The sequence below is a fragment of the Hippoglossus stenolepis genome, chromosome 23 (assembly GCF_022539355.2).
Source record: "Hippoglossus stenolepis isolate QCI-W04-F060 chromosome 23, HSTE1.2, whole genome shotgun sequence".
Taxonomy (NCBI): domain Eukaryota; kingdom Metazoa; phylum Chordata; class Actinopteri; order Pleuronectiformes; family Pleuronectidae; genus Hippoglossus; species Hippoglossus stenolepis.
The window spans coordinates 13,189,961-13,215,739 of NC_061505.1; the positions used below are offsets into that span (position 1 = coordinate 13,189,961).

General features: G+C 42.6%; 1 protein-coding gene across 1 annotated transcript in view; it reads right to left on the minus strand.

The window, feature by feature from the left end:
* Nucleotides 1–21,414, minus strand: part of LOC118102482 (mitogen-activated protein kinase kinase kinase 11) — a 44,384-nt gene extending 22,970 nt beyond the window's left edge. The window contains exons 1-2 of the mRNA XM_035148715.2: nucleotides 19,265–21,414; nucleotides 1,239–1,419 (exon numbers count right to left, since the gene is read on the minus strand). Coding sequence (XP_035004606.1) covers nucleotides 1,239–1,419; nucleotides 19,265–20,021 — 938 coding nt within the window. The 5' untranslated portion in view covers nucleotides 20,022–21,414. The remainder of the gene's footprint in view (nucleotides 1–1,238; nucleotides 1,420–19,264) is intronic.
* Nucleotides 21,415–25,779: the final 4,365 nt, after the last annotated feature.

The window sequence follows — 25,779 nt, forward strand, 5'->3', positions numbered from 1 at the left end:
TTGAGGGACTCTTCTAACTCTGTGTAGATGTGGCCAAAAACCCATACAGATAGGAGCGTACACACACACACACACACACACACACACACACACACACACACACACACACACACACACACACACACACACACACACACACACACACACACACACACACACACACACACACACACACACACACACACACACACACACAACTATTCCCAGATAAAAAGCTGTGGTGTGGTCTGGTGTGTGGCCTCCTCCTCTGTCTATGCCAGAGACAATGAGACAGTGTGCAGCACACATGTCCCCACAACAAAGCACAGAGCATGTCTTTGAAGAGACGCCATCACATGGCTGCGGCGGCCCGCTGCAATCCATCACTCCATCCCTGCATCTCTTCATCACTGCCCCCCCGCGCCCTCCAACCCTCGCTTCTCTGCACTTTCACCCTTTCCCCTCTTTTTCTACCACTTAGCTGAAGAACTGCAGATAATTAGCAGACGATATTGAACGTACATAATTTAATGGCGCACTTTTATGAAGACTGCCCGTATCTTTTTAACTTCGATATCCCTTCCACAGGCATTTGCCTGGCAGCTGAAACTGCCAGTAAAGTGTTTAATAGCAAAACATCCTTGTGAAACCCTTGCATTATTCACAAACTTTGTAAATCTGTCACCTTAGAAACTCTAATACAGTCAGCTAGCAACTTTCATCAGACTATTAAACTGAGGATCAGTTTTTCAAATGTCAGGACGCAAACTTATTTTCTGGTGTCGTAAGAATGTGGCTGTTATGAAGACAAGCTGTGACCTTTTGGTTAAAAGATGTCACAAGATAATGTTAGAATAGTAGCTCTCGGAACTAAACCACCTGCCTACAGGCCCTCGCTTTATGTTTAGTGAGATATGAGCGGTATCAACCTTTTCATGTAACTGACATTAAGACATAAAAGTATATTTCCCAAAATGTGAAGCTATTCCTTTAAGGCGCCATGACTGATAAACCATACCCCCTTTTCTAAGGAATCATGACAAACACAACAGGCTTTTGATTACTCAAATACCTTGCGAGCACACCTGCACTCACAATAAAACAAAGTCCTGGCTTTCTCTCACACACACACACACACACACACACACACACACACACACACACACACACACACACACACACACACACACACACACACACACACACACACACACACACACACACACACACACACACACACACACACACAAAGCCCTCACCTCCAGACGTCGCTGCCCTTGGAGAAGGTGGAGGACTTGATGACCTCCGGGGCCATCCAGGCGTAGGTGCCGGCGGTGCTCATCTTGGTGGTCTTATGCCACTCCCTCGCCAGGCCAAAGTCGGTGATCTTCAATGTCAACCCCTCCATGCACTCATTCTCTATGGGCTGAGCCAGGAGAACTGATGGACACAGAAGTAAAAAAAAATATACAATCAGTGATTACAAATGACAGGAAATGCATCCCTGCAGACAGGTTTTACACTGTTCTTGCTTGAAACTGAGAAAACTAGAGACACACATTCTCCATGTCTCTCTCACTTCCTCTTCCTCCTCTTTGTGGGCCGCTCAAATCCAAACTGACAGTGGCAAACGCTTACAAGTATCCTGTTACACAGTTCATTCACATTAGATTTAGCAGGCAGCTCTTTCCCTTTAAATTGCTGAGGGTAACAATTACAGGTGATTGGCAGCAGGGTCATAAAACTAATGTGTTTTTTCCTACTGTGTATAGCATGGTTTAGCTGGCACCACCCTCAGCCGAGCTGCGTCATCAGCGAACTAGCTCAACACGTTAGCCACACAGGCGAATAGAGAGGAAGCACCTTTTTTTTTTTTATTGAGAGTCCGGCAGCTGCTCTTTATGGTTGTATTACTGGTTTGTTTGGTGTTGTTTGTTCCACTAATTGTTATTTCATTATTATTTTACAGGCAGCCTCTCCTTTCCACGGCTACTTTTGGAGCTGAAATTGCAGTGAGATTTCACTTCTCATGCTGCTTTGTTTTTCTGAACAGGAAGCAGAGATTTTTACAGTTAAGTTAATGAGTACGGTTAAAGGAAACAGTAATGAACAGTGAGCGGATAAGATGAAGGCAAGATACTTATTGCGTGATACTTATGCGAGTGAATTCAAACCTCCGACACATGAGTGAGGTAATCAGCAACACCTATCTTGCTGCCCGGTCGCATGGAAAACAACCCACACTGCACCCGCATCACAAGCTCTGATCACAGATCGCACACGTATGAGTCGTGTGTAAAAAATATATTGTATTACGTGATTTTTCTTGTTGACGCACATTGGAAATATCTGCCAAATTTCTCCAACTAATTTAAACCAAAAAGCCAATGTCCAAATATAGAGTGTTTTCATTTTAAACACTGTGATATGCGTCGCTCCTGTTATTTCAGACCTGCCATCATGCGGCTGCTGAGACATACTCTGCATACAAGTTCAAAGCACAACACGTGTTGACGAGTTACAGTTTGTGGGAAAATAATGCATTGGTTCATGATATGAAGCAGACTTTTTCATATGAAAATCTTTCAATTCCTCTTCTGGTGATGGGTGGCTTGTTATTTGTGTCCCTGGAAAATGCAGAGCTCTATGTACTCACTTCATGATATTTTTTTAAGTCAGCTTCCCAGTGAAAATAAAAAAGAAAGTATGATTTCACGTTGACGTAAGACTAATGAAATACTTGAGACGGATGTTGTTTTTTTTTTATTTCCTTTCGTGATGGAAAAGTCACACAGCTTTCTTTTGACAGCAGGCCCACTGCACGTCACAGGGAGCTGCTCTTAAGAGTACAGAACTGATCATCCATTCATATTTTCTGAGCAGAGAACACAGAGTTGCCTCACAGACATATATAGTTCCGTCTTACACGCCTTCAAACTAAAACTGTGTCAAACTAAAGACCCAAAGCAACAAACAAAACCAACTCAGTTCATTAAGTGTGTCAGAATGAGAAAAATATATATTTAGGCCACGTTAAGTTCTTATGCATGTCAGACGCTGTTTTCAAAAAGACACTAATGTGGTTTCAAAGAAGAAAAGGTGAATAAAAGCTTCAAGTGTTTTCTTTGAGTTGATCATTAAAGATTCATGATAATGAGACCGCTGCTGATTAAGCAATTTCTGCAGACATCCGCTGATTTGCTTTTGCTCCTGAGACGAGAGGCCTCACAGGGTGTATCTTTCTTAACTCACTTTAACTTTAATACAACTCCAAAAATGCTGGTTTCACTCACATCAAAACATGAACTAGAATGGCACTAAGAGCACATTCCTCCACCGAGGCCAGACAGTCCCCTTATGAAACCAAATTTAAATTCACTAGATCCTGATTTTTATTTGGATCCGCCCAAAATTACACATGAATGTTAGTACCTTTAACATGCCTGTTTTTTTCATCAAGATGCATGAATTGTTATATGTTGCTTGTACACTCAATAAAACCTTAAAACCTTTTTGAAAATATCCCCGTTTGTGTTTTGTGTGGAGAAACCTTCAACTTGTGTCATAAAAGAAACAAGTCGGAGTGTAAACAGAGTAAAGTGAACAAAATATTGGCTCTTGCCCCTAAAGGCCAATTCATCGTCAGATGATAGCCGATGGGCTCAGGGATTGAGATTCAGCAAATGCTGAGATGTCAAAACACGGAAAAGTTACATTCGAGTCCTTATTTGACCTTTAAACCAAAAAGGAATGACAAAATATTTCCTAAATTTAAGGGACTCTGAAAATGGATTTGGAGCTTAAATCTGGGCTTTATCTAGTTTATTTTGTATTAAAATATGTATTTTAATGTGACATAGATCCTAGCTGTGAATTCAACATGAAGAACATGATGATACCAGGATTCAGTAAAACAGATCTGAATCAGTAAGTGGATTTACTGAGGATTATCACATGAGAGCAGGTCAGATATGGAATGCTGGTGTCACATACAGTCAGTAAACAAGAACGAGAATAGAGAAATCCAAAATGAGATAAGTACACATTGTAAAAGTTAGATGATAGATAGATGGCTAGATACTTTATTGATCCCGGGGGGAAATGTAATAACCTATGAGTAAACATATTGTGGTAACCAGCCGCACAGCATTGGAAGTTCTCCAGGCGAGTTTCTGTGAGAACAGAATATAAAGCCAAGGATGTCGGTGGCTGTGGTGTGACTTTGTATCACATGTCTCAGTATGATCGGCAGCCGTGCCTCTCTTCCCCTTTGCTGGCAGGATGGGCACCGTTCAGGGAGAGGCTGGCCGTCAAACGCAGGGAGGAGAAGCAGCAAAGAATTTGACTTATTATAGGGAAGTAAGATTCCTGCTATTTGCAGTCACTTTCTGACTTTCTGAGCACGCCGCTCTTTTCCCTTTGTTTCCTCCTTTTGACCGAGTTTTTCACAAAAAAAAGAAAACGACCTCCAGTTTCTCTTTTCTCTCACTACACAAATATGAATTTTATATATGCCTCCACGTATAAACGACTCCCTCGGATTCTCTCTTTGTTGTCTCTGTCTTTGTCTCTCTCAGACATCCTGTGCTGTGCCTCGTAGCCCAGAGGCAGCGAGTTTGACGTCACAACGGAATGCATCACAAGAGGTTGTGTTGTCTGCTGTGCGAGTGTCTGTGTACGTTGATGGGGCGGAAGACTTGGTTCTTTTGCTCGCGTATTTGAATGAGGATCTTTGCACCCAGTCCTTCAAAAACTACACACAGACACCTTCCATGAAAACATACTGTCCATGCTGTCTCTGCAATGATGACAGGTGCAGACTGAGACAGTTAATGGAGGTTTCTCCCTTTGTTCTAACAGTCAGACAGACGTCTTTCTAAATGCATTAGGGTAAGTCAATCACAAACTGTCACATCGACTTCTGCCTCGAGAAGAAGGCACAACCAATAAAAAGTAGCCAATGGCCAAAACAAAAACAAGCTCTACAGTGTGCAAAAAAAGTGCCTGCTCATTTAACCTTTCTGCAGAAAATCAATTTCTGTCCATTCTACAGCTGAGTCATTGTTGCTGTCAATGCCACAGGCCCTCAGGGAGGGGGTGGCAGTGGTGTGTGGGTGTGTGTGTGTGTGTGGGCAGCGGGGGAGGTTGTATTTACTGCAACAGGCTCTGATCCCTTGCTCCAGTGCTGGTCAACGATTGGTAAAAACAAGTCGACGGTCAGTCACCCCTATTTCCACCCTGGTGCTCACTCATAGTGTCGTGACCTCACTTCCAGGAAGTGACGCCGGTATCCACCCAATTACCTGCAAGCCCCTTACTTTATAAAAGAAAAGAAAAAAAACACAGGAGCCCATTTGTTCCTGCTCACCGTTCATTGTGCACATTAATGACTATTTTAGGAAACTGGGGTTAAGAGGGGTCACGTGGCTCCCGATACTGACAGCGACGGACGGGAGGGAAGTGGTGCTGTGGTAAAACGAGCTGAGGTGACAGAGTGCGAGAGAGAGAAAGAGGTGCCGAATGTTGATCAGTATCATATGATTGGGTAAGACAGGGCACAGCTAAAAGTGTCTGTCTGGGCTTAGAAAGCAGGATTATAGATAATGGTGGGTGCACACAGACACACACACACACACACAGCACACACACACACACAAAGCATTCATTCAACATGGGCAAACAGACACTTAACACAGAACACGCTCACATTCTGTGTCAATTTTTTTGCAATACACCCAGCAGCACACAAGTAACAAAGTGTGAGAAATCTCCGCTCTAAGACACAAACACAAACACACATAGAAGAGCTTGCAGCTGAAGTACACACATGAATACACAACAGTTATATACTTTACACACACATTAAAGGTGTAGGTCATATCCCAGGGTTATGGGTGTGCTATTAACTGGCCCATTTAACTACTAATCAGCCACGTGATACTAGATTATTTATTTATAAAATGTAATTTATCAAATGTGATCACAATGTGTCTGCACAATCCCAATCAACCATTTTGTATCACTTAGGCCATTTTTAACAGACATTTTATATGCGTTCTCTTTGTTAAGAAATCCAGTGAACCATGCTCAACTAATTATGATGACACCAAACTATCCGAGAAGAAACAAGAGGAAGGTTTTTTTGGGGTTCAACAGACACAGTCTGTAAAATACAAGTGTGAATGTCGATTCTTTTACATATTTTAAGATAAGACTGTGTGAGCCGTGTTCACATTAATTCTAACTTGACTACACCTTTTTGAGCTATCAGTAAACAAGGAAGACTTAAATGTGCACCTCACTGAATCAGGAATGTGGGCATGGATGTTGAATATATAATTGGCCCCTCTGTGTAAATTGTGGCCCTTTTATGGCGCCTGATTGCGAAAAATTCTAAATCCGCCATTGTTGACAAGTAAGTCTGACTTGAAGACAATCAAATTTGACCTTTGACCTGCTACTGGTTATGTACAGTTGATAGATATTTGTTGCATTACATCATTAGAACTGGATTAACTCAAATAGTAGCTCAACATTTTGAGAAATATGCTCATCTACTTTCTTTTAAAGGGTGAGAGGAGAATATCAGTATCATATTTGGGCTTCAGGTGGTCAGTGTATAGTTAGCCTAGTTTAGCATAAAGAATGAAACAAGGGGGAGATGGCTAGCTAAGATGTGTCCGAAGTTGAGCATTACACCTACGAACACCTTTAAAGATAAACCAATTCACAGTTGTTGTATTAGGCTTGACCTGCAGATGAAAATGTAAAACTGATACCTGACCTGCATGATGAAACTATTTCTTGGCAAAAAAACATATGGGCACATCAACTCTAATAACAAACATACAGAGACAGACAGACAGACTGACCTATAGACAGCATTGTATCCATCCTGTGATATTAATACGTTTAAGTAGAGAGGCATGCTGGGTAAATAACATCACAGTTGTTGGCCTCAGGCCTATCTTACACCAGTACATGCACCCACACTCACAGACACAGATTTATTGTAAAGGCCAACAGGCACATGCACAAGATGGTTCCTACACATACATAATCAATATGCATGACTCATAAATATGCATATGTCTATAAACACACACCTACGCACACACACATAACCAGGCATAGAAACAAACATGCATGTCCACACTAAAAGCATCGCAGCAGTTTCAGCACACACACACACGGCACATTCTCTACAGCTCGAGCCGAGGAGGAGTGCATCCACAGTCCAGCGGCCTCCCTCCTCTCACCACCGCCATCGCACTGACGACGTCTGCCGCAATAGTCAGCTGCTTACTGGACGGCATGTGGTAACACACTGTGTCTAAATCAGCCGCTCCCCCACATAACACAAAGCCTGCTGCTGACATCTTCAAAACTGTACTGAGAAACAGTTTGGAGGTTTTAAGTCGTGCGCTGAAGTCTGGAGGTGGGGGGGAACGTTGGCGGAAGCTGTGGTCTAATAAAAAAAAAAAGGAGAGAACACACCCACCACGCCATGCTGTGTAGAGTAGCTATAGAAACAGCACTAACACAAATAGCTAAAGCGTGATCACCATATGTAGGACAATTTATAGATAGATTACACATAAACAACACATGATTTTTCCTTTCTTGCCTACATCCTCTGTTATCTCCCACCTAAGATCACATTTTGAGTAGGTGTGTTAACAAAAGTGGCAAAACAGGGCAGGAAATCCACCTCTCCTTCAAAGGATGCCGTCGAGTATAATGACTAGATCAGTCTTGCCCAGACAGAACATCTCCCTGATAGAGAGGCGAAACCAACAATGTCGCCACAAAAACACCGTGACAGATCTCCATGGCAACAGGACTCTGTTTGGCATTGTTTGTTGTTCAGAAACAAGAGTGTGTCAGTTGCAGACATGACTCCTGCCAGCGCGGCAGCCTAGATAAGAGTTTGGTGCTGGGCCTGAGTCCACCCTGGAACAGTTACCTGAGCGAGGAGCCCAGTATCAGGGATTTTTGCACGAGACTTTCCAGGGCTGATTTAACATAAGCTACCTACTGATAAAGAATTACCATCCCGGGCCAAATACAGACTATTTACAATTCCCACGCTCCTCATATGTCATTACAAGTGCTTTAGGCCTATTTAGATTTCATAATAGCTGAATAAATCCACAGCTCAATGTGCAAATCAGCTCAAGCTCGTGAAAAAAACAAAAATAGTTTCAGGGAATTTGTTGTGACATCATTGCCAATGTAGTGACCTCGTATTTCAAGGAAGTTACAGCAGCCTGAGGACAAATTTCTCCACTGTGTGGAAGCCAGTCATGGTGAGTTTAGGCTAACACCTCTGACCTGCTCTTCACACTGTCCTAGTTAGCCAAACACACATCTTAAAAGCCTTTTCTCTTGTAATGTTGAAAGTCAATACAGCGAGGCAGCGAGGCAGGGTTCTGCTTGAACCAAGTAAAAGGCTAATATTACATTTTTCCTGGGGCTAGGCATTACAGTCAAAAACTACAATGGCACTCAGTAGGCCGCATACCACCACCAAGGCCCAACAGTCCCCTTAAATCCAAATCAAGCGGCACCAAATTTCACACACTCATAGAAATCAGTTCCTCAAAGGTGATTTTTTTCATTAAGATCCATGAATTATTCCCTAGAGAAAATGTGAAAATGTTTAAATACGCCTTATCTCACAATGTTAAAGAAAGTGAAAAAATATGTCCCTGGATTCGCCCCTGAATTGGATCTGCATCAGTTACCTTGGCGGAGGTAAAAATTAGTTGATATCTAGAGGGGTCCGCTTCTGTCCACCTGTGTCTGAAAACAATGACCCACTGCTCCAAAGATATCGAGTGGTACAGTCATCACTGTGTAATGTGTGTCGTACAAGAACAGAAGCGACAGTAACTTACATCTGCAGCGCCTGACATTCAAAAAGAGCAGAAGCTTGTAAAGGTTCAACGTCCTGCTCAAGGACATGCGTCAAATTCTGAACAAACAGTGATAGAGGCAGTAACCTTTCAGCTGCAGGTCTTTCTCTAACCCTCCAGCCCCGTCACGATATCATGCCACATGCAGACTTCAGCTCCACAGAGACGCTCTCTGCCTCCTCACTCTGCACCTCACTTGATTACTTTCTCTCTATAAGTCAGCACAGGAGCCACATCTCTATCTCTCATCGCATTTTTTAACCTATCAGTCCTCACGGCTCATTCTCTGGAAGGGTCACACTGCTTGAGAATTTTGAAAGCAAATCAGGCCCTTATTGATATTACAGGCCTCTGTGGCTCAGGAGATATGAACAGGTTGTCCAATGACCATAAGGTCGGCGGTTCAAACTCCGAGTCCTCTAGTCTGCATGCCAAAGTGTACTTGGGCAAGGGACTGACTCCTAAATTGCCCATGGCAGTTGTCCTGGCAATGTGTGTATGAATGGGGGATGTGACTTGTACTGTTAAGTGCTTTGAGTGGAAGATAAGATCAGAAAAGCGCTGTATAAATCTGATATGATAGTTTGCGTTTATTTTTCTATTCAGAAAATAAGTCAAAGATAGGAAGAAATCCAGAAAAACACCAAGAATTTACCCAAAAGTCCAAAGTCTTCGAGAATTTGGGGACTTCAAGGTGCTCAATATATTTGTCCAAGTCAAAATAAATATCTGTATTAACTTTTTAAATAGCCACATCAGTTCAACCTAAGCCTCCTCTATGCTCTTTCTACCTTCCTCCCTCTCCCTCCCTCCCTGTCCTGCACCCGTAGGCGCTGGGAGAATTCCAGCAGGGTGGGGGCTTTCCCCAGGAAGAACGGGAGCTTTGTCCCCTGAGGGACGAGGCCATAGGCTGACAGACAGTCTGGCAACCTCTGACCAGGCAGCTAGTGAGAGGGAAAGAGAGATAGGGCATAATCATAGTGCAGCAGATGTCAACTCACGGTGAAACCAGCACTCATTCCGCTGGAGTTTCGTCTCAGCTCTGAGGCACACAACTGTAATAATAATAATAATAATAATAATAATACTCACAACAAACCAGGCCGCAACTGACTGGTTACTATGAATAGAATAGTCTGCAGTCAGTCTGAGGCAGCGTATCTCCTCCTCACTTGATGAAGTTGCGATTCAGGTTCAAGTACATTTTTATTGAGCCTCTACACAACAAGACTGTCAGTAGTTAAACCTGAAATCCCTAATGGCAGTTTATTGTGTCACTTTTGCGTGGCGTGCTGCAACACTTCACATCTTCATCAACACTTCCAAATAAGTTTGAAGAACCTGTTGGCTTGTTTCCAACATCCGTGAATCTCTGACTGTGGGTTTCTTTGTGTTGTGAAACTTCTCGTCAGCCAAGCCCCTTTTCCACTGGTCAAAGAAACACACTAACGTCTGCCTTTTGTCTGCAATGGGAGTTCACTTCCGGGTCAAATGAGTCTGCAGTAGACTCGGGCTTTGTGATATTGGTTTGTGTTTATCTGCTAATTTTGGTTTAAAAGGAGGCAAAAGCAACTGAGTTGAAGAGTGATAGAGAAAGTGCTGCACATAGATGTATGAGTATGTGTGTGAATGGGTGAAGGACAAAAATTGTATTGTAAAAATGTTCTGTTGATTATTTTTAAAGGAATTGATCCATTTTTTTGGTAAGAAAACGTCATAAATTTGAGTAAAACGCTTATTAAAACTTTTCAGGATCCAATACCCGGGTCCAAGAATAAAAAACCCAAACATATCAAATTTGAAACGACAAAACAAATGGCAATATGACCAAGACAAGCCAGTTTTTTAAAAATCAAACACATTTCAGAAAACAAGCTACCAGCTTATCATCGTCACAGTGATGTGAAACATACCCAGGGGAATATTCGGTTTCTGAGCATTAACGCTGTCAGAGGGGGTTACAAATGATTCCCTATGCAAAGTATCCAGCGCCAGGTATGAAGGCCGAGAGGTCCTGAAAACAGTCACTTATTAACAAGCCTCCAGTCTTCACATGTTGAAAATTAACCTTCATTAGTGCCATTTCCTTAGAAACTCAAACAGGGGGGTCCTTACTGTGTTGACCCCACAGGGTAGCAGCAGTCGGCAGGGCTGATGCTCTCAGACGGTAAATATGGTGGATCAAGCACAAGCTGGTACAAAAGAAAAACGCACTGCACTGATTCTAGAGTACATAGCCATTAGATAAATCACTATACAACCTCTTTTTGACCACATACAATGTTTTCCAGGAACCTGAACCTGTTCAACTTTCCTGTTTGAGTTTACACCACGCTGGAGGAACCCTGGCAATTACGGGCAAACAGTCTAATTGTAGATGACAAGAAAATGTTTTGTTTAGTGCAACACGACCTTATTGCTTGAGCTTATGTTGCAGAGAAGACGTAATATTAGACTCAAAGCTGCTCTGGAGGTAGAAATCTATTCATCATTTCATTTAAATATACAATAGCTTAGAGCTGAAATGATTAATCAATTAGTTAGTTGGTCTAATGTTTGATAATTGATCGTTTCAGTCATTATTCAAACAAAGGTTTTAAAATGTTAGGAGTTGATGTTTGTCTTAACTGAATCAATTGTTTTATAATATAGGTTAATGTTAGATAGTGTAGGTCGGTCTCTGTCTTGACAAAGGTCTGGGGTATTTTCAAACCAGGGACAATGATGAAGTCCAGGGCATTACTGATTACTTTCATATTCCTGAAACAGGATGTTATGTTTTCATAGCGGTTTGTTTGTTTGTTTGTCTGTTAGCAGGATTACACAAAAACGCTGGATGGATTTCCCCGTTACTTGGTGGACGTATGTGGGACTGATCAGGGAAGAACAAATTAAACTTTGGTGTGGATCAGGGGTTATTATTAACCTTTTGGACGTTTTCACCAATTTCCCAGGGACTATTTCCTGGATAGATGAAACTAAATCTGGCATATTTAGGGGACTTGTTTCTATGAGTCTGTTAAATTCAGTGCGGCTTGATTGACTTCAAGAGGACTGTTGGGCCTTGGTGGAGATATGCATTCTATTATATTATCTGGAGCCATAAAACCATGCTTCATGTAAAAAACGAAAGCAGCTACATATAGCAGCCAAATATGAAGCAGCACTTCTTCCATTTAAAAAGGCATTACACTCCTGTGGCCCAGTCATTATTCAACAAAATAAGTGTGAAATTCATGCCTTTCCATGTTAACTCACAGGAGACCAATACATTATTGTATAGTATTGTATGGCCATACAGTGTAGGGATATGCTATGTACCAGTGGTGAATAGTCCTGCATAACAGATTTAAGACCTGCAACAGCTGCATTATATTACTATCCATCGAAAATGGGTTACAGGATTACTACGGTGCTTTCTCCTGAGGGTATGTAAAAGGACAGCCATGTTGAGAGAAGGATGTTAAAGAAGTCAGTATAATGTGAACAATGTTCCACTCTGTGTAGTGAACTGATAAGTAACACTGCCTCACGTTGCCTTCCATCCAGAACCCACCGCAAAAGAAAATCCTCGGAACCGTTTTCTCTTCCACAAACATACATACAGTAGGTTTTCACTCATTTGCATGGGCACGGTCTTGTGATCTGGGGTAAAAAAAAAAATAGAGGCCGAGCTGAGAATGAGGCTGCAGACTAGAGACAGGAAAAAAAAACAAGGGCAGATTTTCACTCTGGCCGAGTTCTGTAAACCTCTCTACTTCCTGTGCGCTCTGACCTTCCAGTGCTTTTCTTTTCTTTTTTTTTCCTCTATCCCTCTCCTCCTCCCCCCCTGCAGTTTCGTTGTTCCTCCCCTCACTCATCCTGCCTGGTCTTCACACACACACATATACATTGTGCAGCTTTCATGATTAAGCGTGGGTTTGCAGTCATTGTGTGGGCACATGTTCTATATACTATGAAGACTCTGGCCGAATGGTGCAGAAATTGCAGTAATAGACCAAAATCATTTTCTAATTAAAAACCCAAACGTCAGCATACAGATTGGACTTGATTAAATATCGATCATTACAGGGCAGGGCGCATACCACATGAACATAAATGCCTTGAGCAGCAAGTCCCAGATTTGACTCTCAGACAGCCAGACCATCTGCTACATGTCATCCCCTTCCTCTCTTTCCCACATTTCCTTTCTGCCTTCACTATTACAATCGAAGACACTTAAGTAATGACAATGGCTTGACATGAATTTCTACGACTATATAATATCACCCTGAGATTGTGGCTTTGGCTTTTTTGTTCTGGAACAAGGAGTGCAATAATGACACAATAGCATGTGTTTGCTCGCTGCTGATCTTTTGCACTTGACATGTTGAAGTGGCAGCCGAAATACAATCAGTTAAAGAGGCCGTAATGTTTGAACTTGTGGATTGAAGTACTACTGCTATGATTTGTTTAAGTGACATAACAAATAACTGTTTCTTTAAGCAGCTGAATGTGGCATGAAACTAGTCTGAACCTCACCTTGAGGACATGAACACGTCCAAAACTCGAACATAAAACTAGAATTACCTGGTTAAATGCCTTTGCCAACCAAAGCAGTTTTAGTGTATATAATTTAATTTGAATAACTCGTATGAGGTCACCGTGACCTTTGATCACTGAAATCAGATCAATTAATCTTTGGGTTCAAGTGACAACTGGTCCAATTTTGAAGCGATTCCCTAGAGGCAGGCTTGAGATATCATGTTCAAGAGGCCAAAAGCATGATTTGTGAGGTCACAGTGACTTTGACCTTTGACCACCAAAACCTTATCAGTTCATCCTCGAATCCAACTTAACGTTTGTGCCAAATTTAAAAGAGGCGTTCTTGAGATATCGTGTTCACAAGAATGGGATAGACTGCTCTGCGTCATGTTTGTCTGTCTCCTCCACAAACATAGAATAAAGAGAGTATTCAAATGAATGGTATAGCCAGGAAGCTGACTCAGCCATATATTAAGTTCGGCATGCGAACTCCCCTCTACCTTATCACCCGCTGACACACACTATGAGCCGGCAGCAACGCAGCTGAGCTCCGCCCCAGGTGACCTCCTTCAGACCCCCTCTCGGGACACCCCAGGCACCCCTTAGATGCGCCAGTCAGCAAAAGCAGCACTGGAGACGCAGGCTTGTTTATGGATGGGTTACTTCATGATGATGCAGTTTTTGCCCTGTTTGACTTTTGATGTTATACCTCCTGCTGAATAGAAACACTCAGCCGATGCATAAATTTGCTCTTCACGGTGGAGAGGATCAAAAAGTGGTGAGCTAGTTGAGTCATCCAAAAAGTTTGAAGCCAGACACTGAGTGGGTTATAAATTTCCGAGTCTAGAACAGCACTGTATGTTAATGTATTCACCGTTCTGATATGAAACTGAAGGGATATTATTTCACACAGCATCACAGAGATAATGCAAAAGTTCCTCATTTATAGTTAGAGAGTTTATTTCTACACTGAGATCAACTGGGTCGACGAAGCATTTGCTGAATCTGCTATTCATTCTCATGCTCCAGTTCCCTTTTCTTATTAGAAAACATGTTACCGTCCAGAATTTAAAAGACTTGACAGACATGACAGACAATTCAACATCTGGGGCCAGATGTTCATGTGATGCATAATGGTACAGAAATCACTGAACCACTCTATAAACACAGAATGTGTAAAAACAAGTGGCTTCACATCATGTGTAGCTTAGCTGAGCAGAGTGTGATAAAGCAGACAGAAGGATAACCCAAAGCTTTATTGATTTCAGATAATCAACGTCGTTCAGTATAATAAATAATTAATATTTTGATTATTGATAAGATAAGATGTACAATGCAGGAGCACAGGGACATCATGTGTACCGTTTCTGTTTGTGCTTTTATTCTGAAAAGCTACACATTGCAGGTGACTCCCCATGCAGGTGACTCCTCCTGTTTGAACAAGCATTGCAGGTTCAATATTTAAGCCAGTGTGTAGATATGTGTCTAAAGTTTCTCTAATGGACATACACAGCGATGCCGGCTTCAATCGATTTTCTACTAAAACGCCTCGGTTTCCTTTGTATGACTTGGTTTGACTTGGCAGTGATTCCTACATTTGGTCCATTAAGAAACCAGCAGGGCTTATCAAGAGACAGACTGACAGCTCTCTCACAGTCGGTCCCAGCGGCTGCCTCGGGCTTGTCACACCCTCAGTCCCACTGAGACTCTGCCACTCATTTTCTGGCTCCAGCTCCAGTGGAGCGAGCAGTTTACCTACAGGTGATGTCACACACACACTATGGATAAGGGTTTCTAACATCGATGGTTTAAAACAGCTTTAATAAAGTGTCTATGGATCAAACTGATTGTAGATGGACTGTATTCATAAAGCACTTTTAAAGTCCTATCGACTACTCAAAGTGCTTTACAGTGCAAGTTGCATTCACACACACGTTCATACAATATTTCTACATGCAGCACTTTTTTTCTATACAGCTGTCAAGGGCAATGTGGGGTTCAGTATCTTGCTCAAGGATACTTCAAACAGCAGACTGGAGGAGCCAGGGATCGAACCACCGACCAGCCAATTATTAAGATTCTTTTTTACCAGCAGTAGATAAAAACTCACAAAATGGAAATTTATTTAACACTCGAATAGAACTCAGAGCGCATACCTCCACCAAGGCCAAACAGTCCTTGTACATTCAATCAATCAATCCAGCTATCATCTATATTGTTATCCTTTGATGGTCCCAGGCAGACACGGGGAGAACATTTAAATTCCATACAGAAAGACCCCGGGAACATTCTTGCTGTGAAGCAACAGTGCTAGCACCCCCCCCCCTAATTAAGCCACACCAAATTTCACACATTCATAGACATCAATCCTTTAAATGTTATATTTTTTCATCAAGATCCATGAATTATTTTCAGGGAAAATGTCAATAAAAGATCTGAATGGCAAAAGTCAACGGACATTTCCATCTGTAGGTAGGATTGTTTTTTTACTGTGTGTTCTTTCTCTCTCAGTTATCACCTAAATTCAATGCTACAGCTGTCTTAACAAAATACAGGTGCATGTCCAGACTTTATTGTGTTTAAATGCCCATATTCCCTTCACTAAATAACTCGGCACAACTAACAAAATACCTAAAATGTCAGAAGTGCCCCCTTAATTCCTCCTGCTGAACAGGGGAGGGGTATTGGTATGTGTGTAAGGGTAGTGGTAACAGGAGAGCAGTTTACCACACACATGCAAACATCACACACCCAGCCGCACACACACAGAGACACACACACACACACACACACACACACACACACACACACACACACACACACACACACACACACACACACACACACACACACACACACACACACACAGGGGATGTTTTGAGTGCACTGCAGTGTGGGGCACTGGGGGCCCTGAATGAAAACATGCCGGTAGAGGGATGTATCAGATGTTTGTCTGCATGTGAAAAAAAAAAAAGACATGTTGATCCAAGATCTAACTGTGGCTTCTTCCTGGGAAAAAAAAAAGGGCCTGCGAGTTTCAGCCCAGCGAGTGCTTAGCTTGGCACTTTCCCCACCAGATCTAACTAAAGCCTCTGCAGAGTTTTATGGCGTGCGGTGATGCCTATATCCCTTTTTGGATCTATGAAGGTTTTGTGTCAAATTGAACAGAACTACTAGCTATACAGCCTAAAAAAATAACATTAGCCGGGCACTTTTCAGTTTGATCATTAAGCAAGTCAAGGTCCAAAGCAAGATTGTGTGTTCTAGGTCTGTTCAAAAGCTGTGTGGCTCAGAGTTGTTCTCTGGCCCAGTGGCCACTCTGGTGTGACCACTGCTATCAGAACTAGCAATGGCTAAGAGTAAATCATTTGATAGATCAATGTCTTTCCTATCAGTATAAGTTCCAACAAGTGAAAAGTCTCTAGTTTTAAATGATACCCATTAAGACCACCACGAGATATACAGTACTAGTCTAAGGTGAGTAAGAGTCTTGCCCCCAGACATACAGGCAGAAGAGTGACTGACACAGGCTCCCATATTTTTCTCTCTTCTATTTACTTTCGGTGGAATTCCAGTTATGGCCCCTGGCTTAAACACAAGCTCTTCTTCATTGATCCAGTTTCATCAGAATGTTCCCAACAACTCAAAGCGCTCCACTGGTCATTAGCTACAACTGCAACTCTTGGCAAGCTCTTGAGGGATAATGACTATTCACCTCAATCCATCACGGTAAGAGCTTTGCCCTTATGGCCAAAAGCAATCTCTTTTTTTAAATGTAGTTATAAGCTGGTGGTCTCTATCTTCACCTAGTGTTTAGCTTAGGTTGATATGATACTTTACTTGAGTATAATATGATGTTAAGAGTGATTTTTAACCATCATATCATATATAAAAAGGAGTTGTTCTATTTCTAAACCCATTTCCTCTCCTTCAATTATTCTGTAATGAACACATCCTTACAGCTACTGGAAATATGTTTTCTGCCTCTAAAAAAAAATTCTTCCTGTATGATTGCACCGGTGCACAACAGCAGATCTAAAAAGAAGAACTTGCACCATTATTCTGAGGAACTGACACCATAATCTGAAGTTTACCATTGATGCTTTAGTACATTTTGTACTGCCAACCCAACAGGCCTGTTGTCTGTTTTTTCCTTGCACCTGTGGAATAAACCTGTCGGCGCCTCACTTACATCACGGTACATTATTGTCAACCCTGACAGGGTTTCTTTCTAAATGAGCCCCCCTCCCTGTCCCCGCTGCTCCCACTCGCCTCCTCCACACCCCCTCCACCGCCACAACAGGATATTGCTCAGTGGCACAGCAGGGCTATGGTTGTACAGAGACGTGTAGGGGCAGGCCAGGGACAAAGAATAAAAAAAAAAATAACAAGAGGCTGGAGGAGGCTGGAGAGCGATAGGATCTCCCCGCGCACAGAGAGAGGGATTGTGTTCGCCCCGACCTGCCTCATATACAAAGATTATATTAACAATAACTCTGCTTTGCACTACAGGAGAGGTTTTTCCAGCAGAGAGGTCTTGCTGGGAAACAACCTGACACAGGGGTGAAGATAAGCGAGGGGTGAAACAGAGGGTGAGCAGATGCTGACGAGGAATAGGAAGAGGGATGCTTGATGGTCTGAGAAAGACGGACAGTTTAACAGGTGGTACTTGGTCAAAAGTGAAAAGGATGGACATGTTGAAGGGTGTGGGAGAAAGATTTTCTTATGATGTGTTGAATGGGGATCCAATTCTTTAAACAAACCTTGAATCAAGGATGTTACCCTTCATGTACTAATAACTAAGGCCATATTCTCAAAACCTATGTTAATTTACGGTTACATTTTTATTAAGGAGCAACCATTATCGTTTTCTGTGTTGGTGTCCTCGAGCAATGAAGATCTGCAGTAACCGACAGGAAGAGCTGAGGGAGGTCAGCAACTTTTGGAGCAAAACAGATACAGACAAAGAGTTGACAGGGATTTGATGCTGCATCACAAGAATGATAATAACAGAGGGGAGGCTGCTGTGAAATTCAGGTGGCTCAGTGTTTAGGTTAGCTATGAGCCCCATTAGAGCTGAGAAAGGCATTTGTTCTGCTTCAAAAGGGGGGCCAGAAAGCTTTATCAGCACCTTCCTCCCGTGTAGCTTTAATGACAAGGTCCAATGCGTACGTGTCTGCTATGAGAGCCAGACACACTGACGCAAGACCTTTCCCTCTACCCCCGGACAGCATCAAAGTCCAAAGTGTGAGTTGTGGTGGTGCGGAGATGGAAAGCTTCCTTGAATTCCTGACCTTTGCTAGAAAAGCATGGCATTTTGTGCTGTCAACAACACATATTTGCAGGCCTTTCTGGCCTCTGCAGCCTTGGCCTATCTTCTACAGCCAGGGAGTCACATGACTGGGCCTCAATCCAAAAAGATGTGCTGTCGTAATACTAATCTCGAATGCTTTGTCATGATTTTGACCTGGAGCTCAGGATAAAGCGGATATATTACCCCAAGCACAATGAGTCAGACTGGAACAAATATGGTACAGAATCAAGAGTAGAGAGACAATTCAATTTCCAACACTAAAGAGTTAATAATTCTACTGGATGCATTTGTTGAGTGTGTTGAGAGAGTTTGAAAGGTCTTTATTCTAGATATGACCTTGTAAACACCAAGAGATTCCTTTAGCAGCTTTGTGTACACTAGTACACTATGTTCCAATGCTGCCATGGGACATGTTGACCCACAGAAGCCCCAGTAAATGTTTATACCTTTTATTTCCCTCTGTGTATCCCGAACAGACAGTGGGTGAACTCAGCTAAATTAATCAACACTGCAGACGTGATGGACTTACTGTTGTTGGACTTGAGATCTCGGTGGATGACGGGGACAATGGCCTCGCTGTGCAGGTACAACATCCCTTTGGCAATCTGCACGGCCCAGTTGACCAGGACCTGTGGCGGGATGCGACGTCCTGCCAGCGCCCGGCTCAGCGGGCCACCTGATGCATACTCCATGATGAGGCACAGGTTGGGCTCCTGCAGGCAGACACCTTTCAGGGCAATGATGTTCGGGTGCGTGAGCATGGCGAACAGACGGGCCTCCTGCCTCACATTCTGGGCCGTCACACTGATGTCCTCGTCGGGGTCCTGGCGTGCTGCCTTCACGGCCACCAGCCCGCCTCTCCATACACCACGATACACCTTCCCGAAGCCACCGACGCCAATGACCTCCTCCAGGCTCAGCTCCCGGAAATCCAGCACATCAGGTTCGAACTCGCCCACCACGGCCGGGCCAAGCTCGCTGACAACGCCGCTAACTGGAAGTTTCCCATATCCACTTGGCTTGAAGGAGCCATAGTTAGACGGGAAGATGCCCACCTTGTCGTTGACCTTGCCCGCCCACCAGCCCTCGTCCCCTGATATCTCAGTGTCCAGAGAGAGGACCTCCACCAGGTCACCTTTACGCAAGGTGAGCTCATCTTTACAGGACGCCTCATAGTCGAATAAGGCTGTCCACACGGGATTGGTGAAGTTCCCTTTTTGTGATTGATCCAAATTTTTCCAGTTCGACAGTGAGCCACGGCTGAATATGTTCTTCAGTGGCTCCATGGAGCCTCAAGCAGATGTTTTGACTGGATCCGATTTTGCACCCGAAGGGTTTGAAAATAAAGTACAAAGGAGTACTTTATTGAACCTCGCTCCCTTTCCTGTCTTTCTTGTTGGTTCATCAGGGACCAGTGAAATGTATTCAAACGCTTGACCAACAAGTGGGCTACAGGAGAGGATTCAGAGAGAACTGAACAGCAAGTGTCTTTCATTCGTCTTCACGTGAGATGCAAACCTCTACATTTGAAAATGCAGAACCAGCCGAGAGACCGCTCTTGTTTTCTTGAAGTGGATCAAAGCTCAGAAAGGCAGCATGGTCGCCACTGAATTTCTCTCTGTGCGAGTGATGTGGTGTGTGGTTTCCCCAACACATGGTTTGAGCACAATATCATTTCACCGGCCTGTACTTCAGAGGCTTCTGAATCACCTCACTATGGGCAAATAGGCCAGTGGCGTCCCTCATGCAAAAATTGCCACCTGTTGAGTTGAGATTATGAGGACCAAAAGTACAAAGACGAAAATAAAGTAGCCCAAAGCTTGTTGGGAAGTACTTAGATTGTTGCAACTCCAGATTAAGTTTCCCACAGCGTTGTGTTGTCCATTTTGAGTTTTATGTATTTTTAGCCATTAAGTGCAGTGGCCACCACAAGCAGGAAGCGCTGAGAAGCGGAGAAGAATAGCAGGAAAGGAGCATTCAGTCCGGCCAACCAGAGTTTTACGACGAAGTTTCAGGGCCAGTTCGCATTAAGCCCAAACCTCCAATAACCGCGTCTGGCCGCAACTTTGCTGCGCTCCCGCATCCCAGTGCGCGTGAGTATCCATGATTACAAGAAAGCACGCAACGAGCTGCGCTTTTAGAACAACATAAAAATAAAAAATAAAAAGTAGTTTAGTTTAGTAACAGGAAGAGCGAAGCAAACCTGCTCGGCTCCACTTCCCAGGGAGCAGCGCGCAGGAAAGAAAAAAAACAGGTTCCGTTAGTTCCTCGTCGGAGTTGAGCGCGTGGCCTGGTGCTGCCCGGTGGTCCCGGTGTTACAGTCGGTGGTTCACCGGAACTGCGCCTCCAACAGCGCGTCTCATCACGCTCCTCTCCGTAGGTCGGTGCTCACTCGTCAGGACCTCGAACCACTCGTACGTGTGCGCTGACAGTCCGTGCGGAGGGTGGGGTTTCTAAACTTCTTCTCTCCCAACAGGAAAAGAGTCAGATGACAGGCCACGGTCAAGCCGGACACAATTCCGCGGTGGCATTTCCGGTCGTCGCTATCAACGTAAAACCGATCTCATGAGCAGCTTTATTTGAGTGACAGGCGACGTGAGGAATATTTATTGAATTTTTGCCTTTTGCTGTTGATCCAATAAACAGTAGCTCACACAACAACTGCACGTTACAACTTCATTAGTTAAACTGAAGCCATGAAATCGAATGTCCCTGTATCTTGACATGACTTTATCATTCAGTCAACATGCTGCTGCGGGAAAAGTACATCGTAAGAGGAAGATCACACAAAGAATCACTCTTATACTTTATTTACATGGTCTGTGTATATTTTTGGCCTTTGTGATAGAATGATAAAAGGCAAGAATGTAATTCAGGCATCATAAAGTTCTTTTTTTGGAACACTTGCATACTGTTCATATTCCATGCCTTCACAGGTACAGGTCCAAGAATGCCCTCATTATAAGTGTCGACACCGAATTTTGAAATAAAGACCTATTTAGAATGTATAAATAGCCATTAATAAAGATAAGATACGATAATCCTTAATTAGTCCCACAATGGGGACCTTTTCCGGATTAGAGCAGCAAGAGTCAAAATAGGCCTCGGTAAGTAATAAGTAACATGCAATGCTTCGGTGTAAGGAATATAAAAAATTTTAGAAAAATATGAATGGAATTGAACTAATTAATACAGTGTAAAAACAGGAGAAATATGTTGATTGATAAATGGATGATTAATCCTTAATTTATGTTTCAAAGAGAAGGGAGAGTGTATTCTTTAGGTTTTACACCACTTGTTTTTGGAGAAAAACATCTACTATCACACAGTTTCATGTCCTGTTTTACCTAAGACTAGAAAACATTACGGACATAATGATTTAAGTAATGTGACACACTTCAAATAACATGGAATAAACTCCATGTGCACCAAATAGCCACAATTTCTAAATAAAAGATTAAATAAATTAAAATTTTTAATTAGATATAAGTAATTATTTCCTTGTGTACATATATGCATATATGTGTATAATGTATTTATGAGAGTTTGATTTTGAGTTCATGATTTCCCTTTGTTCTCATGGTTATCCTCCTGTTACCTTTTGTGTGTTTATTTTGGATAGAAAAAAATGCTTTAACTTGGCTCTTATTTTGAAATTCACCCCAGAAGTTCTTTTTGTTTACTATGGATGACTTTACATTAATGGTAGCAGGTGCTAAATTCATGTCTACTAAACAAAATTCATTTCCTTAAAATATGCTTTAGATTTTATGTACAGTTTCCTTTACATAACATAGTTGACCACATGTAACTACTGTGCGTTTCAGTGGTGCCACTGTACACACTCAATAGTTTATTCTGTATATAAATGTACGAATGGTTATTTTAAATACATGATATATGTTCTTTTGTGCTTTACACTCTAGTTGATTCTTTGCATCCGTCTGCTGCTACAATAAAACAGTATGTTATAGTGTTTTCCTGTGGAATCAGTTGAAATGTTACACTTTGGTGAGACTAAATATTCAAGGACACTAGTTCATTAAAATTCCCCCCATAGTCACAGAGAAGAGGACAAAGTGCTGCTGTTGGGTTTCTGTGAGGAGAAATTGTGTTGGTGTCACTTTGAACATAAAAAGGGGGTTTGAAGCTTCACTTAAAGCAACACATTTAAAAGGCCTCAGCATGTGGCAGGTTTCATGTGCTTTATGCAGTTTGATGGGGGCAACTTACCCGACTGCAGCGGAGGAGCCTTCACTGAAATCTCATTTGAGAAGGTTTAGATTTACCGCTGTAAAACTCTACACAAGATAAAGTGAAATATAGTTTTACTCCAAAGAGAATACTCTTACTCTCTCTTTCATCTTCCTGCTTTAAAAGCAGCAAAATAGTTCAGCCAATTCTTATGATAAAAATGTACAAAGCACTGCTTCAGCAATGTAAAGTTATTTAAACAGAATCTAATATTCAAACAAACCACAGGCTATAATCTAAAGTAAATCTTCATATAATGTTCTACAAATGTTTGCTCTTCTGATCGGACTTCATAGCTATGACTTCATGTCTTTCTATGGAAGACAATTCCTGTTCAGTAAATCAAAAAGAAAAAATGGATAAACCTTTTACTACTCATGACAAAATGAGGAGATACTAAGACAAAATTTAGAAAATCTCTTAACTGACTAAGTATCTTAGTGAGTCAAAACAATAGACTGTATGTGGAGCGTCCATGGGTCTCTTGAAAGACCCTATAGAAATTCAAGCTATTATTAGGGTTGTTAAAGCTGGATGACATGTCTCCACTTCCTCCTGCCAGACAGAAATGAAGCCAGTATATCCCGGATACGAACGCTGCCATCTTAACAATTTAGAGCCAGAGTAACACACGAAGAAGACTCTGACGAAGAGGAGGCAGGGTTTATGACCTAAGTGACCAGGGGGTGATTTGGCTCCACTTCTGAGAAACAGTCTACCGTAAAAAATTTTGACATATACACATTTTCCCTCTTTTGGTTGAAATGGGCTTCCATACAAACCAAACCACTAATGTAAAAACAAAAAAAAAAACTGATTTCAAGAGCCACCCAGTGTCCAATCATTAACATGACACACTGATAATAATCTCACGCCATATGCCTACATCATAGTTTGTCAGATAGTTAGTTAGATATTACACAACACAAAAATCAGAGATGTTTCCAGTAAAGAGGAGAATTAAAAACAAACACTGAGAAGACCCAGTGAACAAATTGCCACTGTGCAGAGTGATGCAAACAGAAAACTAAAATCATGTATGTATTCAAACTCTCTGCACGGTCTTCAAGCTTCTCTCTCTAACAGCCCCAGTTGCTTTGCAGTTTCAGATTTCACACACACACATTCCAGGCCTCTAGATGAAACAATCAATATGACAATTTGGTAAGAATTTGTATTTTCTAAGCTTTTTACAAAGTGCATGAACAATTTTCAAAATACATTCAATGATGTGTGGCTTTGCTCAAAGCTGCAGAGCCAACAGTAAACAAGGAACGACTTCAATGTTCCCATTACTGAATCAGGAGTTGTGATGTTGGACATATAATTGGCCCCTCTGTGTAAATGGTGGCCCCTTTATTGCCCCTGATTTAGGAAAATCATAGATCAGCCCCTGCACTTTGATATTTAAACTACATCTTGTAGATAGTACTTTCATTGTTTTACATGTAATGGAAAATCCTGCGACTTTAACTTGAGCAAGTGATCTCTGATTGTTATCTCAACTCTCAGCAGTTTATATCTGCTTTGTCCTCTGTGTTTTCCAGCCCTGTGTTTAAAATGAAATCAAATTTGCCCTGTCTTACTCTGTCCTCACTAGATGACAAAACACCCCCTCATTCCACCACCAACCAGAGCAGAGAGACAGAACTGGAAATAAGAAACAACCCAGTACAGATCAGAGTGTGTTCGTGAGCTGGTTCCCACTGTTCCCTGTGATCAAGGCCACAGACTGGAACACAAGGTGCATTTTAAAACACGTGCTTTTCAAGTGGCTGCACATGTGAAAGGATTTTGTTCTCGCAAAGGTCGGGGAATTCCTCTTTTTGCCACATTTTCCCATGTTTTTCGACAGTAACAGAGCAGCGCACAGCGACTCAGTGGCTTCACGGGAGGGAGGGGCTGGGAATCACAGGGCCACCTCTGGCCCCCGCTGGCTGCTGTGTGGAAACAGTGTGCTTCCTCCCGCCAGCCCTTTGATCGCTCTCCTTCCCCTCCCCTGCTTCCCTGCACCATGGCTGCCTCTTGTTTGGACACCGACCTCCTAAAGTCAACCACCTAAGACCCCCCCCTCCCATTCACACACACACACACATACACAATCACATCAAACTCCACCCTCCTCCCAGTCCGCTGAGTCAACGCTTGTGCAGGAAGGATGCAGTTGTTTATGCGTCCCTGGCTCTGTGTTGCTTGGTCAGTCGGGTGGGGGTGGAAGGTGCGGCTGCATTTACACGGCAAAAAAGTGTTTAAAAAAAAAAAAAGTAAAGAGGGCAGGAGGAGGAGCGAGGAGGCTGGACACACACAGACTCAAGGACAAGTGGAGCAGGGTGTGTGTGCCCGTGTGCCCGTGATGGTAACAATCACCTTTTCAGAAACCTGCAGTGTCTTGTGCTTATCTGATTCAAATGCCAGCAGGAGACCGAGGACAAACAGCTCTCGTCTTTCAGGTTGCATGAGTCATTGGCCAATAAATCAACACAAGATATGTCCACGAGGAAACTTTTCAACATTGCAACACACACAAAGTAAATAAACCAAAAGGAGAAGAAGCTACAGCATCGAGTCAGGACAACAAGGACGTTTTCTAAACATGTACAACTGTAAATCGAAAGGGAAGCCACTTTGAAGCATTTTGCGTACAGATACAGCAGACGTCGGGTGCTGCTCCTCCACCTGCTGAACAAAAAGCTGCGTCTGAAGGTGAACGCTGTTGCTGATTTGCGAGACGTGAGGAAGCATTTCAGGCTCCTCATCTCCCCGACATGGAAAACACAAGAAAACCTTTTA